The 19,112-nt window shown below is 35.7% G+C and overlaps 1 protein-coding gene across 4 annotated transcripts in view; it reads right to left on the bottom strand.

Moving 5' to 3' along the window:
• LOC108709441 (inositol 1,4,5-trisphosphate receptor type 3) overlaps positions 1-19,112 on the bottom strand; it is a 187,013-nt gene that overhangs the window by 138,534 nt on the left and 29,367 nt on the right. For 3 of the 4 annotated variants that reach the window (XM_041583821.1, XM_018249260.2, XM_018249263.2), the window contains exons 9-13: positions 17,932-18,027; positions 13,949-13,999; positions 3,343-3,485; positions 2,191-2,290; positions 1,330-1,490 (exon numbers count right to left, since the gene is read on the bottom strand). In XM_041583821.1, the coding sequence (XP_041439755.1) occupies positions 1,330-1,490; positions 2,191-2,290; positions 3,343-3,485; positions 13,949-13,999; positions 17,932-18,027 (551 nt within the window). The remainder of the gene's footprint in view (positions 1-1,329; positions 1,491-2,190; positions 2,291-3,342; positions 3,486-13,948; positions 14,000-17,931; positions 18,028-19,112) is intronic. The other variant, XM_018249261.2, reaches the window with a different exon arrangement.

Genomic DNA, 19,112 nt, shown 5'->3' with positions numbered 1-19,112 from the left:
CTTGACCTTTGGCCTGTTTCATGGTTTTTGATTGCTGCCAGTCCTGACCCTGTCTGTATTTGGACTTGGCATGTATCTGCTCCATATTCTCACTTCTGCAGAGGTTAAGTTTTTCTTTATTAATCTTTTGTAGTTACGCAGCACATTGGCTCCTCTTTGATAATTCAGTATGAAATCCTAGCATTTTAGTTAATCTTAGTTTAAGGCAGTGCTGTGAGTGTTGCATGAGACATGTGAATACCTTCTGTTTTAAAAAACTTTTACTGAATGTCTTGCATTAGGAGCTCTTAATCTCCTTCATTAAATCATCACGATTGAATTTGCTTAGTAGACTTAGGGTGTGGAGATTTAAATTACAGAGTAACGATTATCTGGAAAACTTCATGCTCAAACAGCTGGGATTATAAACCCCATACCAGTATATTTTGCATAACAACTAGGAAAGATTAACAGTTTCTTTAAAATTTTCAAAAACAAAAGTTACATGTGAACTTTTACATCATCTTATCACATGTTCTTGGGTACAAAGAATATAATCATAAATGAATGCGGTGGGTCTTGTGAAAATAACACCAAAATATTAATGTGCACATAGTTTTCTAACTAAAACCAGCCACTGCAAACAAAACAAACTGTCTGTATTTTTGTAATTAGGCAGTCCTTCAAAACTATAAATATTTAGAAAGCAAATACAGGTATGGGATCCATTATCTGTTAACTGGTTATCCAGAAAACTCCGAATTACAGAAAGGCCATCTACCATAGGCTCCATTTTATCCAAATAATCCAAAATTTTAAAAAATTTATTTCCCTTTTCTCTATAATAACAAAACAGTACCTTGTACTTGATCCAAAATGTGATATAATTAATTGTTTTTGGAAGCAAAATCAGCCTAATGGGTTTATTTAACATTTAAATGATTTTCTAGTAGAAGTATGAAGATCCAAATTACAGAAAGATCCCGAGCATTCTGGATAACAGGTCTCATACCTGTATTCTAAAGAATTGAAAATAGGTAAATTTGTATTTGCATAAAAGGTATTAAATAATTATTTTTTACAAAGCTTATGCAACAATAGAAACCTACAATAGAAAGATAAAACATAAATATGAATGCTATGGTTCTTAAAAAACCTTGTGATATTTATTCTACTGGTACTGTCCTTTGCTAAACGTAGTGCCACTTAAAGGAACAGTAACATCAAAAAATGAAAGTGTTTTAAAGTAATAAAAATATAATGAAGTGTTTTCCTGCACTGGTACAACTGCTGTGTATTGCTTATATAAATAAATTGCTGTGTAGCAATGGGGGCAGCCATTTTTCTTACCTACGGTCATTCTGGCTGATGAACCCCTCATTTAAGCGTTCCACAAAATTTGCAAGCATTGAACTGGCATCATTGGCAAAATCTAAATCACGAATCTCAGATACAGGCACTGAGACAATGGCAAATGCTTCTTTATCCTCTTTTGTAGGACATGTCCCTAACTGAATACATGCAAATAAAAAAATAACAGAAACAACTGGTTAATTTATAGATTATAAAATGTACAAAAATTGCTGACGAAGCATAAAGTAGTCATGCAAAATGTGTTATACATCTTGTGAAATGGTAGCAGACATTAATACAAGCAGTTTGATTTTAAAAACAAATATTAAGGAAGAAAGGGGACAGCAATGTTAGAAACCACTTTAAAAAAAATAAAAAGTTCTCCATCTAAAACCTGGCATGCTTTTTATTTTATGAAAAATGAAACCCACAATCAGGAAAAAGGGGACATTTTTTAAGCATTAATATATCCAATCCCCTTAGTTATAAATGAATAAATTATCCCTACATTGGCTGATCACCAAAATAGCCAGAACACCAAAATACAGATTGATTAGTAAATGGTAATGTTAATACAAAGAATAAAATCTGCATGGCTATGGCCAGATTTAGATTTCCCACCTATTATCTAAGTACTGCTGGGGGACCAGACGCAACCACTTGCATCAAACAAGAAGGCGAACAGGCAGCCGAGTGTGGGGGAATATAGTACATATACTGTATGTATGTTGTTTCAAGTTTAAGCTTTTATTAAACTAAAAGTGCATTGATAAAGCAATATAGAATGTATGAAAGTGAAAGACTTTATTACATCAACGGAATAGACTTCATAATTCACATCCCCCCCATCCCAATTACCATAAGGCGTATTGGTCTCTCCTCATCTACGTCAATGGGTACATTGGTGCTCTGTATCCAAGTATTAGTGCAGAGGTGGCGTAATCTCACAAAAGAGTTCCTAAATGAAAAAACAAAAATAGTAAACCAACAAGTGAAATTGCACATTTAAAATGTTGCTGTACCTGTCATAAATTTAGTTCCCTTCACCTGGTCAGTAAATTTTTCTAAATTAAGCAGTACTAATATATATATATATATATATATATATATATCTATATCTCATTCATTTTGTCAACATTTTACATTAACAAAATGTTGCCAAATTGTGGTTAACAACCATGGGAAATTGTACAGACTTTGCACAAGTTTAGTAAATGATCTCTAAATGATCATCTAAGAACAAAACTACATTAAAAGGATCCTGTCATCGGAAAACATGTTTTTTTTCAAAACGCATCAGTTAATAGTGCTACTCCAGCAGAATTCTGCACTGAAATCCATTTCTCAAAAGAGTAAACAGATTTTTTTATATTCAATTTTGAAATCTGACATGGGCTAGACATTTTGTCAATTTCCCAGTTGCCCTTGGTCATGTGACTTGTGCCTGCACTTTAGGAGAGAAATGCTTTCTGGCAGGCTGCTGTTTTTCCTTCTCAATGTAACTGAAGGTGTCTCAGTGGGACATGGGATTTTACTATTGAGTGTTGTTCTTCCAGGCAGCAGATCTACCAGGCAGCTGTTATCTTGTGTTAGGGAGCTGTTATCTGGTTACCTCCCAATTGTTCTTTTGTTTGGCTGTTGGGGGGGGCAAAAGGGAGGGGTGATATCACTCCAACTTGCAGTACAGCAGTAAAGAGTGATTGAAGTTTATCAGAGCACAAGTCACATGACTTGGGGCAGCTGGGACATTGACAAAATGTCTAGCCCCATGTCAGATTTCAAAAGTGAATATAAAAAAATCTGTTTGCTCTTTTGAGAAATGGATTTCAGTGCAGAATTCTGCTGGAGTAGCACTATTAAATGATTCATTTTGGAAAAAAAAAATTTCCATGAGAATATCCCTTTAATAATAACATTTTAAAATAAAAATAATTTCATTGTTTTATATTTCTAAAAATAAAATCTTGGGTTAATTCCATGTGGAGTTTTGTGTTTTGGATTTACAACTACCGAGGAACAAAAGAGTCTGTCTTCTGTAGGGTAGTAGTGTCCAGTTCAAAAAGCGAAGCAATGTCATTCCCATGGGGTACTGCTACCAGTCGGTATTTGATCTTCTCTCCAGCATTTCTACCACTGGGCCGTGTATTGACTACCTGAAATAATAATGAAAATGTAACAGTGAATAGAAAATCCAAGGCAATGACTATATGAAGCAGTAATATAAAGTGAAAAAGAAGAATAAATGGATAGCAAAATCGATGGATAGCAAATGGATAGAAAAATAAGAAAAAAGTAAAATTAAATTGCAAAGGAATGCTCAAAATCAAGATTTGTGAAAGAGATAACATCTAAAATTAGATGAAGCAAAAAGTACAGAAAGTAAATGAAAGTCATTTATCTATGGTATTCTATGGTTTAAATGTGATGGTAGTGCAATACAGTATATTAAGATTTTTTTTGAGACCTATAGCACATGCATAATTTTTGCACTTTCAGTGATCTAAATACTGAAACTTGCCATATCAATTTCATTGGGAAGCATTGTGGCTCTCCCTGTACCCAATTTAGACGAGGACTAACTTAACAAACAACATCAAGCAGTGGTGTTTTGATCAGTGGTACAAAGAGCAGCAATCAGCATAATCAGCATAATTCTATGGGAAGGAGTGCTTATCACAGGGCTGACTGGAAACAGAAATTGTACTCATAGAATTCAGTTAGTATTTTGCACAGTTATGTCATATAGCCTGTAATGTATTCCAGTTTTGTTATTAGGTAAGGGAGTATAATTATGATAAAATAATAAATTAGATTAGACAAGTGACTTTTCAAATGTATTAAGAGCACTGACACACAGATTTGACACCCTTGTTAAAAATTCAATACCACAGGCGGCAAATCTCCCCTGAAAATGTATTGCTGTTCACTAACCTTGTAATGGTTGTAAGTAAATTACATTATTTAGCTAAATCGTGGGGAAAATGCAAAAGCAGACATTAAGCCAAGTTGGCACAAGTACTGTAATAGCCAATCGGTGGTTACAAGGTTATTGAATGGCAAAACATTTATGGGAAGCTTTGTTGCCCACAGAAGCAAATTTTTAACATGGGCGACTAATCTCCCCCTGTGTCATTGCCCTAAAGAAATTTTACAGCAAAGTATGCCCTTTTGTTCAATTCCAATGAAATGTAATCAGTTGACAGATTCACACTAACAATATGTGGGGCTGGGAATATTTAGGCAAGCCACGTTTTGACATTTTTGAATATGCAAAGTAATTTAACTGCAAACCTATTGAAAATTGTTTTAAAAATTATAATTAATTTGCAAGCTGTACAACATTTTGAGGGGCTCCACCGCCAGGGGTGGGCCAAGGCAACTAGGCTCCCTATGCAACCCGGCCGGCCACCTCACTCCCTCTGTGCGTATACACGCAACGACGTGCTTGGGGGGTGGGGTATTGAGCAAAAGGGAGAGTAGAGCGGAGGAAGTAAGCGAACCCAGACAACAGTAGGGGTAGGCAGAATACCCTTTCAAAATTACCTGTCCAGTTCCAGCCCTGCCACCACCACCTTCACAAACAAGTAATGATATGTAACATGAAGACATGTAACAAGTATTTAAAGGTAAAGGGAGTGACATAGCACTTAATGAGGAACATCCTCTAGTAGGAATGAACCAATCTGTGCCATTTTGGCAAAAACATTTGTGAAACTGCTTTGTCTAGATTATTTTGTCATTTCTGTAGAAAACTACATTAGAGTCTATGGGTGGTTTTTTTTCTTGGCACCTTGTTTCTGCTTTGGGTCTACCAATAAAAAATGGGGGGGTACCAATAAAAATTGGGAGGGCAAAATCACATGCATTTTTCACTGTTACACACATGCTCTAGTAGCCACTAGGCTACAACTGCTATAGTAATAGGATAAAGGCTTCCGTGTTACCAATATCTTAAAAACATATCTGTGATATTTAACATTACCTCTGGTAGATTGGTAATAGTATCTACTGCTACACTTAGTAAATCTATTGTTTTTTAACCAAAAAGTACTATCTATAGTTTATATATTACTACAGGTATGGAATCAGTTATCAGGAAAGCCGTTATCCAGAAAGTTCCGAATTACGGAAAGGCAGTCTCCCATAGACTCCATAATCAAATAATCCAGATTTTTAAAATTGATTTCCTTTCTCTGTAATAATAAAACAGTACATTGTACTTAATCCAAAATAAATTCTAATTATTCCTTATTGCCGGCAAAACTAGCCTATTGGGTTTATTTATTGTTTACATGATTTTCTAGTAGACCTAGAATTACCCAGATATTGACTGGAGCAACGGTACTGCTAGATCAGTTAATGGGAACAAGTTTATAAACTTATTGCACGACAATTTTTTAGCACAGGTTGTTGAGGAGCCTACCAGAAAAAATGCTATTCTTGATTTAGTGATCTCAAATGACCCAGAACTTATAGCAAATGTGCAAGTCATTGAACCCCTGGGTAATAGTGACCATAATGTTATATCTTTTAATGTCTGGTGCAAAAAACAAAAATATACTGGGGCAACAAAAACCATGAATTTTGCTAAAGCTAATTTTAGTGCCTTGAGGGCTGCCCTACAGAGCATTGATTGGGGCATTAGGTTTTCAGCTAAAAACACAGAACAGAAATGGTTGTCCTTTAAAATGATATTAAATCATTACTGTTCTCAATTTATTCCCTTAAGGACTAAACGTAGAAGCTCTAAGAATCATCCTGTGTGGCTTAATACAGAGGTAAAGATGTTAATGGGAAAGAAGAGAAAGGCATTTAAAAACTACAAATCTGTAGGGACAGAAGCTGCATTTAATGAATATAAACACTGTAATAAATGTTGTAAATCAGCAATCCGGAAGGCTAAGAAAAGAAATGAAGAGTTAATTGCGGTGGAGGTGAAAACTAACCCTAAAAAGTTTTTTAAATATATTAATAGTAAAAAGATGCAGGTTGAGAGTGTTGCTCCATTAAATAATGGTACCAGTATGGTTGTAACAGATACAGATAAGGCAAATGTGTTAAAGGAAAACTATACCCCCCAAACAATGTAGGTCTCTATTAAAAGATACTGAGTAAAACAGCTCATGTGTAAAACCCTGCTTCATGTAAATGAACCATTATCATAATAATATACTTTTTTAGTAGTATGTGCCATTGGGTAATCATAAATAGAAAATTGCCATTTTAAAAAATAAGGGCCGCCCCCTGAGATCGTAAGATTCACTGTGCACACATACAAACCACATGTAAGGTCACATGAGCCAATTAACAGACAGAGTTCTGCCTTTTGCTTCCTCACTTCTTCCTGTTACAGTTAGTGTTGTAGTATTTCTGGTCAGGTGATCTCTGAGGCAGCACAGATAGAGTCACGAAATGGTGGTTCAAGGCAAGAGATGTAAAAGGGCAATATTTATGTAAATATATATTCCAGTTTGGTAAGATTCTTTAATATGTCATTAAATTTGATATAAACTATCTGTTGCTTAAGTTTTCATTTTGGGGGTATAGTTTTCCTTTAAATCAGTTCTTTTCTTCAGTGTATACAATAGAGGAGTCTGGGTTCACAGGCTCACTTAATAACTGCACGAATGGTCCAGCTCAATCTAGTCAGTGGCTGACTCAGGATATGATTCAAAAAGCTTTAATACAAATTAATGTAAACAAGGCTCCAGGGCCTGATGGCATACACCCCCGGGTTCTAAGAGAGCTTAGTTCAGTTTTAGACCAGCCCTTATTTCTGATTTTCTCAGATTCACTGTCATCTGGTATGGTGCCTATGGATTGGAGAAAAGCTGATGTTATTCCAATATTTAAAAAGGGATTACGATCTCAGCCTGGCAATTATAGGCCAGTAAGCTTGACATCTGTGGTGGGCAAATTATTTGAAGGCTTGTTAAGGGATCACATTCAAAATTTTGTCCTAATGAATGGCATTATGAGCAACAATCAGCATGGCTTTATGAAGGATAGGTCATGTCAGACGAATTTGATTGCATTTTATGATGTGGTAAGTAAGATTCTGGATAGTGGGGGGGCAGTAGATGTGATCTATTTGGATTTTGCCAAAGCGTTTGATACTGTGCCCCACAAACGACTGCTTTCTAAACTAAGGTCTGTTGGGCTTAATGAAGTCGTTTGCACATGGATAGGAAACTGGCTACAGGATCGGGTACAGAGGGTGGTTGTTAATGGGACATTCTCTACTTGGAGTAAGGTTCTTAGTGGGGTCCCCCAGGGCTCAGTATTGGGTCCACTTTTATTTAACTTGTTCATTAATGACTTAGGGGAGGGTGTTGTAAGTAATGTATCAGTGTTTGCAGATGACACCAAATTATCCAGCCCAATTAATTCCATCCAGGATGTGGCATCCTTGCAACAGGATCTTGACAAACTGGCAATCTGGGCAGCTAAGTGGCAAATGAGATTCAATGTTGATAAATGTAAAGTCATGCACCTGGGATGTAAAAATATCCAAGCCACTTATACCCTTAATGGGACTGCACTAGGCAAATCCATTATGGAAAAGGACCTTGGAGTCCTTGTAGATGATAAACTTGACTGTAGCAAGCAATGCCAGTCAGCAGCATCAAGGGCAAATAAGGTCTTGAGCTGTATTAAAAGGGGCATAGAGTCACGGGAGGAGGGGGTCATTCTTCCACTGTATAGAGCACTTGTAAGGCCCCATCTAGAATATGCCGTACAGTTTTGGTCTCCATCACTCAAACAGGACATTATTGTATTAGAGAGGGTACAGAGAAGGGCAACTAAGCTGGTAAAAGGTATTGAAAATCTTAGCTATGAGGAAAGACTGGCCAAATTGGGGATGTTCACGCTGGAGAAGAGGCGCTTAAAGGGTGATATGATGACTATGTATAAATATATAAGGGGATCATATAACAATCTCTCTAATGCTTTATTTACCAGTAGGTCTTTCCAGCTGACACGAGGTCACCCATTCCGATTAGAAGAAAAGAGGTTCCGCCTAAATATTCGGAAGGGGTTTTTTACAGTGAGAGCTGTGAAGATGTGGAATTCTCTCCCTGAATCAGTTGTACAGGCTGATACATTAGATAGCTTTAAGAAGGGGTTGGATGGCTTTTTAGCAAGTAAGGGAATACAGGGTTATGGGAAATAGCTCATAGTCCAAGTTGATCCAGGGACTAGTCCGATTGCCATTTTGGAGTCAGGAAGGAATTTTTCCCCCTCTAAGGCAAATTGGAGAGGCTTCAGATGGGTTTTTTTTGCCTTCCTCTGGATCAACTGGCAGATAGGTAGTTAATAAACAAAAAAAAAAAAAAAGGTTGAACTCGATGGACATGTCTTTTTTCAACCTTACTTACTATGTTACTATGTTACTATGTTACCTAAGGTATGAAGATACAAATTATGGAAAGATCCATTATCCAGAAAACCCCAGGTTCTGAGCATTCTGGATAACAGGTCCCATATTGGTAGTAGCTTACTAATGCAGGCACAACTAATAATAAATCTGACACCAACAGATTTCTGGGTGCATTCTATCAACCATTAAAATAATTTAATTTTTTTTTTTTTATATAAATTATACTGCCTGCTTGCAAATGTGAATGTAGTGAGTTAAATGATTTTGCACACCCATATGTTTAACATAAGATCAATGAATAGCCCTGTCCTGAACATACATTTTATTTATTTATTGTTTTAATTAAAGGAGATGGAAGGGCAACACTGCACGTTTAGGGATTGCCCTTCCATCTCCTTTGGAAGGAGAATCCTTCCAAAGGAGGATCCTCAACTCAAAATATCCTCAACTGAGGATAAGTAACACATATAGTTTCAAACCCTGGGCAAGTAGGTAAAGAAATTGTTTTATGCAACTTGGTAGTGCTGCACTTAACTGATATGGTTATCTAGCCCAAAGTGGAGAAGACAGTTTGTGGAGAGCTACCAGTTTAGCTCTGATTTAGACAGAATGCCAAGTAGTCAGAATGTGTTGAATAAAAAAACATGGACTTGGATTGTTGTTAAGCAGTAAGCCAAGGAAGGGCTACTATGTTTAGTGGATTACCTTCAAATTGTGCCCAGATTGGAGGAGAAGGAAAGTACATTAGTGCAATAGGGACCAGCTGGTCAGCTTTATAATTCTTCAATAAATTGGGAAATGCTAAGCCTCCACTATATTGACTTTGTAAAACAAAGCCAATACATATTATTGAATAGTCAAAGTGCCAAATAAACTTAGTGAGGGATTTTTTGAAGGTTACAAGATTTTTTCTAGGAACAGCACTTGGCAAAGAATGGAAAAGATAAAATAGCTTAGGTAATATAACCATCTTAACCATATTAATCTGAACAATGAGCAAATTGGTGTGGCAAAGAGATAAGAAGTCATCAGCAAAAAAGATAGCTTTGTATTGTGTGGTGAAGGGAGACTCTCCATGTATTTGTGGGTGCTAGCTAGGTGTTCTAGCACAAGAGCAAATAGGAACCAGGGGGCAGCCTAGTCTCATACCCCTATTGAGACGTAAAAGCATTGAGGAAAAAGGTCCCTATTTTATAAATGCAGATGCAGACGTGTAGAGTGATTTAATCAAGTCCAAAAAGGCCAGGCCTAAACCCCATTTGGAAACAATATAAAAAAAAATCCCAAGTGTCAAATATCTAGACTTTGAATTATAATTCTAGCTGAATAAGGGAAGGTAGAAAAGAATCTAGTCACAAGGGTTTTCCCAAAAATACGAAGACCTATATTAAGAAATTGAGATCTGCATAGTATTTACAAAATTACATTTATTTACGAAATTACATCCATATTGCAATGAATGGGCTGTTAAATTGCCTGAGCTTGTCTTGATCTTGTATGGGATATTATAATGTTGATGCCTTTTAATTCTTTTTGCAAAAAGCTTATCATCTTTATTACATACACTAGAGGTTTATTTATAGCAAGTCACATTTTAGTGGGTTTAGAGGTTTTTGAAACCACAGCTAAACTCACAAACTCTAAAACCATGATTTCCACTGAATTTCTTAAAAGATTATTATGTAAAAAGTATGAACAAAAAAAGTGCTGAACGATGCACTAAAAAATCTGAAAACCTCAAAAACCTTTAAATATAAGTTTTTTTCCGGGGTTAATTTCTAGCTAAACAAAATCTGAAAACCTTGCTATTGGATTTCTTTAAAGATTAGTATGTAAAAAGTATGAACAAAAAAAATGATAGCTATCATGTATTTTTTAAGTTTCAAGCTTAAATGTACTGCAAAAAAAAAAAAGTTATGCGTTTTTGTTGTGTAATGTTTTCCCTCAACCTTGGAATCTGACAAATCTCCTTCCAAATGTTCAGGTACTGTACTATACTATTTCAGAAAGATTCTTTTAGAACCCTAAGATCATTGTTTCAATGGGTCAGGGCCGGGCCAGGCGCCCCAGGCAACCAGGCCGGCAGCATCAGCCCCCAACCCCTGTGTGCACACATAGATGAGTGTTCACCGGCAAATGTGCACACACATGCACAACCAGAATTTAGAATTCTAGAAATGTATAGTTCTAAATAAATAAATTTGACATGAAGTGGAAAGTTATGTGAAAGTTTATTAAGGGATTGTGTTCAATGGTATCTTCTAGAGAATACCTTAATAATTTGTAATCAGCATGGATTTAAAAAGGACATAGTAATATAATAGTAACAAAGTAACTTCAGTTGAAAAAGAAGACACATGTTGAGTTCAACCTTTTGTTGAACTGAAGCCTGTACAATTTGTCTAATAGGGACTATTTTCAGTAACCCTGTATATTCTCACTTGCTAAAAAAAAGCGATCTAACCCCTTCTTGAAACTATCTAATGTATCTGCCTGCACTTTAGAGAGTGAATTCCATAACTTCACAGCTCTCACTGTAAAAATCCTTGTCTATTTTTGAGATGAAACCTTCTTTCTTCTTATCTCAGTGAATGTCTTTGTGCTCAATGGAGGGAGCCACATATAAGTAAAGCATTATATCTTCCCTTCAGTGCCTCTTCTCCAGTTATAAACAACCCCAGTTTGACCAGTTTTTCTTCATAACTGAGACTTTCCATATTCTTTACCAGTTTAGTTGGACTTTCTGTAATTTAGTCATATCCTGTTTTAGACTGGAGACTGCATGGCATATCTTAGATGTGGCCTTACTAGTGCTTTGTAATGAAAGAAAAACTCGCTCCTTCAGACAGATCATGGCAAGCAAATTCGTTTTTGTTATGATGAATTAAGCACAAACTATGGACAGTGATATTTACTACATCATACACTTGTATTTTGCTAAAACTCACTGAACAGTTATGTCTCATGTGCCCCCACCCCCTTCTAGTCACTGAAAAGCAGGAAGTTGGGTTTTGGCTATTAGGTTAGGTCACTCCAGTCTTTATAGATTACATTTTTGGCTAGCTAACTATATTAGAAACGTTTTTTATTTTGCACATACAATCTATTTACCCATTTTTTAGTTTCATACTGAACTGTTCCTTTAAGGACCTGTTTCAAGGAACAGTAACATAAAAAATTGAATTGTTTTAAAGTAATAAAAATATAATGCAGTGTTGCCCTGCACTGGTAAAACTGCTGTGTTTGCTTCAGAAACACTACTATTGTTTATATAAATAAGCTGCTGTGCTGAAAATGGGGGCAACCATTCAAAATTGAAAAAGGCTCAGGTTACACTGCAGATAGCAGATAAGCTCTATTGAACATAATGGTGTTATCAGTTATCCACTTAATTTAACCTGTGCCATATAGCCTTTTTTCAATTTCTGCCATTGCTACACAGCAGCTTGTTTATATGACCTATAGTAGAGTTTCTGAAGCAAACACATCAGTTTTATATACTCCTGGGTGTCTAGCATGTCTTATTGGGTTCTGGTGACAAGAAATTCTCTGTCGTGAATCAACAAGCTTTCCTAACTAAGGAATGCGGCTGTAGTGGCAGCTATTGTGAGTTTTAGATGTTACTGGGCCCCACAGCAAATTAATTTTAAGAACCCCAACATATCCAGAGGTTGTCCTGCTTTACCAAAGATGTTCAAAAAAATTGCTCATCATTTGGGCCTCATTGGGCCCCTATACCTCCTGATCCCCCCGCAGAGTAAGGGTCTGCTTTCTCTGTTATTATGCCCCTGACTGTCAAGGTTGGGGTTGTTTTCTCTGGAAAAAGGCGCTTGCGAGGGGACATGATTACACTTTACAAGTACAATAGAGGACATTATAGACAAATAGCAGGGGACCTTTTTACCCATAAAGTGGATCACCGTACCAGAGGCCACCCCTTTAGACTAGAAGAAAAGAACTTTCATTTGAAGCAAAGTAGGGGGTTCTTCACAGTCAGGACAGTGAGGTTGTGGAATGCACTGCCGGGTGATGTTTTGATGGCTGATTCAGTTAATGCCTTTAAGAATGGCTTGGATGATTTTTTGGACAGACATAATATCAAAGGCTATTGTGATACTAAGCTCTATAGTTAGTATAGGTATAGGTATGGGTATATAGAATTTAATTAAAAGTAGGGAGGGGTGTGTGTATGGATGCTGGGTTTTCATTTGGAGGAGTTTAACTTAATGGACTTTGTCTTTTTTCAACCCAATTTAACTATGTAACTAACTATGTAACTATGATGCAATAAAATTTTGGTCTCATGTGCATGAAAGACATATTAATGAAATAACAAGGAGTTACCAAGTTAAAGGGTTTAGAATATGGAGAATGGATGGTTGTGAATATACAAAGTGACTATAAAATAAACTATTTTATGCTTTATTAACCAGCATCAGATTATAAAAAAGTATTAATTTTAGTTTAAGCCCAGAAAATTTATTGATGTACTATAGTCCTCTGAGCACCTTTGCAATTTAAATAAATTTTCACTTAGACAATAGGGTTGCACTGGATGGATGAATTTCTGTTTTCAACCTTATCTTCTATGTTACATTGGACTTTGATTTGTGTCACACTCAAACAACTATAAGCCAGCAGATAAAAAGTCATTAAGATGTCAAATGTGTAATACATAGACTATTTTGGTATTTTATGTGTATCTATGTAACTGTCAAAATCTGATCATAACAATGTCACAATTATTTTTAACAGTGTTGTCATTATTTATTTTGTTTCACTATGTTAAAAATGACAAATTAAAGAACAAAATTGATGTTATAAAAATTTAAAGCAGAAACCAGTGCAGTGCAAACAAAAAAATTCCAATACACAGACAGTTACCAATACAATACACAAATAAAAATAACTTTTGGTATAAACATACTGGTCATATGTCACGGATTTAAAGCACAACATAGGGCCACCAACCCAGACTCCCCATCATGCCAACAATCCTGGGGTGGTGGGCCAGTCCAAACCGGCATAATTTCAATCTAGATAAGTACATGGTATGCTTTTTCTTAATGCACAAGGGTGTGCTTTAAGTTTTCTTACTGCAGTCTTGTTGCAGTAAAATGTGTACTTGTTCTGCAATTGTTGCTTAGTTCATTTAAATTTCATTATAATAAGGATGGCAGATCATTTGGGGTCTCAGTGGACTTTTGTGGTTGTGTAATAAATGGCTCCACTTACTGCAATAGAAGATTTAAATTCTGGCGCATCCCCTTTATAGGCAGGATTCTCCTGAAATATTCAAGATATTACATATTTTAATCATGCACTTCCCCTGTCATATTGAAATTCAACAAAGCTACACATGTATGCATAACTAGAAAGCATTTGGGAAATATCTCAAATATAAGCTTACAGTATGCTTATAAGCATACGTTTATATAAATGTTGGTAAACAAAGAGAGACTGCGATACAATTTTTAATTTAAAGGGGAAGTCCACTATTTGGTTACCAAGTCTTAAGATTGTAGCTATTGCCAAAATAAGCATTTTTTAGCAAAAATAGCTAGTTTCTAATAAATCTTATAATGAAGTTAGTTACCCTGATCTTAGGTCCTGCACTGTCTCAGTGGAAGAGAATGTTGCTACCTCCACTACTGGCAGCATGTAAAAGAGTCAGAGCAGCACCCGTGTTGCACATGCTCCATCCTTCTTCATTTGTATAGCATGAGTTGTATTGCAAGCTAATACAACCCATGCTGTGCTAATGAGTAAAAAGGAAGGACTGCTCACTCCATGCAGAGCTTTTAGAAGGAAAACCACAACTGAATTTGAAGGTAATCTCTGACCTTCATTACAGAATATAAAGTAAATTAGCAATTTTTCCTAACAAGTAGTGATGGGCGAATAAATTCGCCAGGCATGGATTTGCAACTAATTTCCATGTAATTTCCAGCAAATAAATTTGTTAAACTGCGGCAAAAATTCGCTGGTGAAAAATCCACAGTGACAAAAAAAAGTTGTTGCGTGTCAGAATAGTCACACGCATAAAAATGGTTGTGCATCAAAATTATTTGAATGCCCATTGACTTTAATGCATTTCGACAAAATAGTCGCGCGTATAAAAATTGTCGCTCGTGTCAAAATTGATGCACATCAAAATCATTTTAACACCCATTGACTTCAATGCATTTCACAAATTTTTCACTGTGAATTTCCGGATTTTGCAGACAGCTAATGTTTTTGCGATACTGCTGCGAAAATTCGTTGTGGGAAAATTTGCTGCGACAAAAAAATTGTCGTTCTTCAAAATTGTCGCACGTCAAAATTATCCAGACGGCCATTGACTTTAATGCATGTGGACAAAAGAGTTGTAAAAATTGTTGCGGACATAAAAATTGTCAAGCTTCAAAATTATTCGGACACCCATTGTCTTTAATGCATTTGTACAAAATAATCGCTTGTATAAAAATTAATTGCTCGCATCAATATTATCGCTTGTCAAAATTATTTTGACTCCAATGCGTTTCACAAATTTTGGTAGCGATAAATTGGTAGCGATTAAAAAAAGTCTCAGAGACGAAAAGAAGTCCATAAGAAAAAACGCCCATTGACTTTAATGTATTTGTACAAAAAAGTCATCATAAGAAAAAATGCCCATTAACTTTAATGCATTTGGACAAAAGTGTTGACATAAAAAATTGCCCATTTTCTTTAATGCATTTGGACAAAAAAGTCACCATAAGAAAAAATGCCCATTGACTTGAATGCATTTGGAGCATGAAAAATTGTTGCGCATGTAAAAACAATGTTGGACGTAAAAATAATTTTGACGCCCTTTCCAGCAAAATGGGACAGATTCGCTCATCACTACTAACAAGCTTAACCAAAAGGTGGACATGCCCTTTAGACCAAATCCCTTCAAACACATTATTCAGATTTTTCCACAGAAAATAACTGAAAAGGCATAGTTTATAAAATCTCACTTATTAAACAAATAAGTGACAAACAACACTATTATGCTGTGGTACACAGTGAGACCTTCCCACACTAATGATTATCCCTTGCATAGAGAGTAAAGGAATATATGATATGTAAAGAGACAAAAAAAACAAAAACAAACAGTAGGCATAACATTTTTAAATTTGGATGTGATGGTCACAGAGGTTTCACAAGAAAGCTTGTGAAACTATTAAAAAGTCAACAGCTGCCTGCACATGTAATTTTAAGTGGAATTGGCATCTGACATTAGCCTAGTTCAAAGTCAAGTTAAAACTTGATAGCTATTGCTTGGCTAGAATGGAAGCTCAGTGCTCATTTATAGAAACAATTTAAGTGCCATTGGAAAAAACAGGTTGTGTGATATTTGTCTTAGGTCCCACATTTACATAGCAAATAGATAAGCTCTGTAGATTGCAAGTACATTTGTTGTCTATAAATATTTTTTTTTAGGTGCTGGGCGAACAGAAAGTGTATTCGTAGTGCATTTGTCCCAAGTTGTGGATGGACACTATGGATGTAAAGTTGGTGGAAAAACCAATGACCCCATGTGCAATGAAATGAGGATGCCATTAAAGTTACTGACAACAAGCATTGATAGTACTGACTTTTTAATCAAATTGTGACACAAGGCTAGCTATTTTTTATTATGAAAGAGATAACGCACAGGTTAAAATCATTAGTCTTAACCTATTATATCATGCTATAAAGCCAGAAGCATATGAAGACTAAGTATTCATCTCAGTTTATGTCATTTCACATTTGGGACTACAATTTATACTTTGCTAGTTAAAAGTAAAAAGTGTCAAATAATGTCAAAAGAGCAGAAAAGGCAGAAAAACTAATTACATGTGGGTTAATCTTTGCAACCCCATTCAGGCAACATTCAGGCAACATTCTAGGCTAGACTGATTACAAGGTACCTTCATAATTAGTACTGTGAGTAGATAAAAACGAATTTTACAATTTTAAATACATAATATATTGAACTGCCTGACTTCAAGGACTTATGCAATATGATCACTACTCTTGTTTTTACTCACACCCTGTCTGACTTTTCAGGTTGATCCTCTCATTTTCTAACTCTTACATCTTAGCTCCAGTATTATGGAGCCATAGATGGCATAGGCCAGGAGTGCCCATACTTTACTAATACGAGGTCTACTTTTAGTAATGTTGTCCCATTATGATCTACATCCATAAAAGCATTGTTAGCATTTGGTTCCATGGAAAATATTACTTAAATATTGATTTATGAGAAAATGTATATTGATATATTTAACAAACATCTACTGTATTTCTTATGTTACCTAAACATAATAAATATCTGAATGAAAAGCATGAAATAGGAGGTTGATAAAGACAAGCTGTTTGTTGACAGTGTCTTGAGATCGACTAATCGCCAGTTAAAGGTCTACTGGTAGATCCCTACCTTTTGGGCACCCCTAGCTTAGGCTAATGGAAAGAATCCATGGAAGTCGTGTTTCTAGTGTAAGAGTTGAGAATGTGAGGGTATAGTCAGTTTGTATTTTCAAGTCCGGAACAAAACCATACTCATGCAGCACCTTTATCTTTTTTCTATCCAATAATGACAATGAATATAAACATACCACACATTGCCGTCACTATTGTTGAATTTTGCAACTCATTCTTCTACTTTTTGTAAATACACAGAATTTCACAACTGCCAAAAAATGTTTGATTTTTTTATTTGTTTTTTCACTATATAGTTCCATTGTTATAACGCTTCCAGTATTAAACAAACTTTACCTAAAATAAATGCAGTTAAATACATGACCGTTAAGCCAGTTATACTGTATATATAGCAATAAATGTGATTTTTGGTATGTGTATGGTAGTCCAACAATCATCACTGACATCTGAGTAACGTAGAAATTAATCAGTATGTCAATTGGGCAAGTTGAAAAATGTTATCTGCTCATGAACTGTTTTGGTCAGTGCATGGTACATTGGCAGGGCATCAAGAGAACAACAGAGAGGCAGCTAGCCTTGTATGCCCCCCTTTTAAAATATCTGTGGTTTCCTGCCCAGATGGAGAGTGGTACATACCATGCAGGTTCAGGTTGTGTCATTGAGACAGCATCTCTTGTACTGTCTGCATTTTTTTCAACAACTTTTCATTTTCACCTCCAAAGGGAGTATTTCTGTAAATAGCATTACTGTTATGAATGTTATATTATCCAATGTACCTACAGTACCCTTACCTCAGCTGCAAGGTAGTGTCCAGTTGCAAGATGTTTAAATCGATAAAGACTGTTCCAATGCCCAGCACCACCCCTGCAGGGATCATGATGGACAACCTGTAAAGAAACAGAGCTCATGCATGATAAATCATTTCATACATAAAAAAACAATTAAACACTTAAATATAAACTTTGTATTATTTTAAAGCCAATGCTTTGGTATAGATATTGCAAAGTTTCAACTGCAGAAGGGGCTGGGGAGGGGGATTACCATACAACATACCCCACAATCAGGGTACCTCTGCCTCATTGGGGGTATAATGTATTGTATTTGCCCCTTAAAATGCAATTTCCTCCTTAGCTTCAGGAAAACACTCTATATACAGAATATACAATATTAAGCCAGCAGCAGAAAATAATATTTTACAATATAATTCCATACTACACCAAGTATCAGGTGCCACAGTTAGAGCAGATTAGAAAATGTTCATTGGGGTTGTGTGAGTGAGGGACAGTTAGGAACAAGAAGGGTGGAATGAGGGGGGGGGGGGCGGAATGCTCCAGTGTATTATTCAAAACTGTCCCCAAAGTCATGTTTGGTATGCTGAGCCACCACCTGTGTTGAGTATAAGAAGCCAAGCTGACTACAATGTAAAGTATAATACAGTATGCAGAACAATCTTCAAAACAAATTATTGCTGATTTATCTTGCCATGCATAGTACGTACAGCTCTCCATAACAAATTAAGGTTAATTAAATATATAGAGATGTCCCTGTGATCAGAAGTTGAAAGAAGTTGTTATTTTAATACATTGCAAGTGTAAAGTGAACTTGCTGAAACAACATAAACCATGTACTATGAATCAGTAGTTATTCGGAAAACGAACTGTAAATGTATTTATTATTAACAAACAGGAAGGATTATAGGTCATAAAAAGTAAACCCTAATTTTAGCAGATATTTGCTAAAATTACACAGAAATTCAGGCATATTTTAAAAAGCTTTTGCTACTCTGAATGGCAGGCTCTAAACATATATTTTTTACTTTTGACTTGGCATATTAAAACAAGTCATCCTACTGTCCAAACCATAAAGCACATATGGGTCAGATTAGACATATTATACTGCATCTTAATTTTTACTTTGCTGTTATCTATACTTTTCTGTCTCTTCAGGCAAAAAATACAGCAAATATTTTTTT

Source organism: Xenopus laevis, chromosome 2S (assembly GCF_017654675.1).
Source record: "Xenopus laevis strain J_2021 chromosome 2S, Xenopus_laevis_v10.1, whole genome shotgun sequence".
In the NCBI taxonomy this organism is placed as follows: domain Eukaryota; kingdom Metazoa; phylum Chordata; class Amphibia; order Anura; family Pipidae; genus Xenopus; species Xenopus laevis.
Note: the sequence above shows the minus strand (reverse complement) of the source record. Positions and strands in the feature narration are given on the sequence as shown.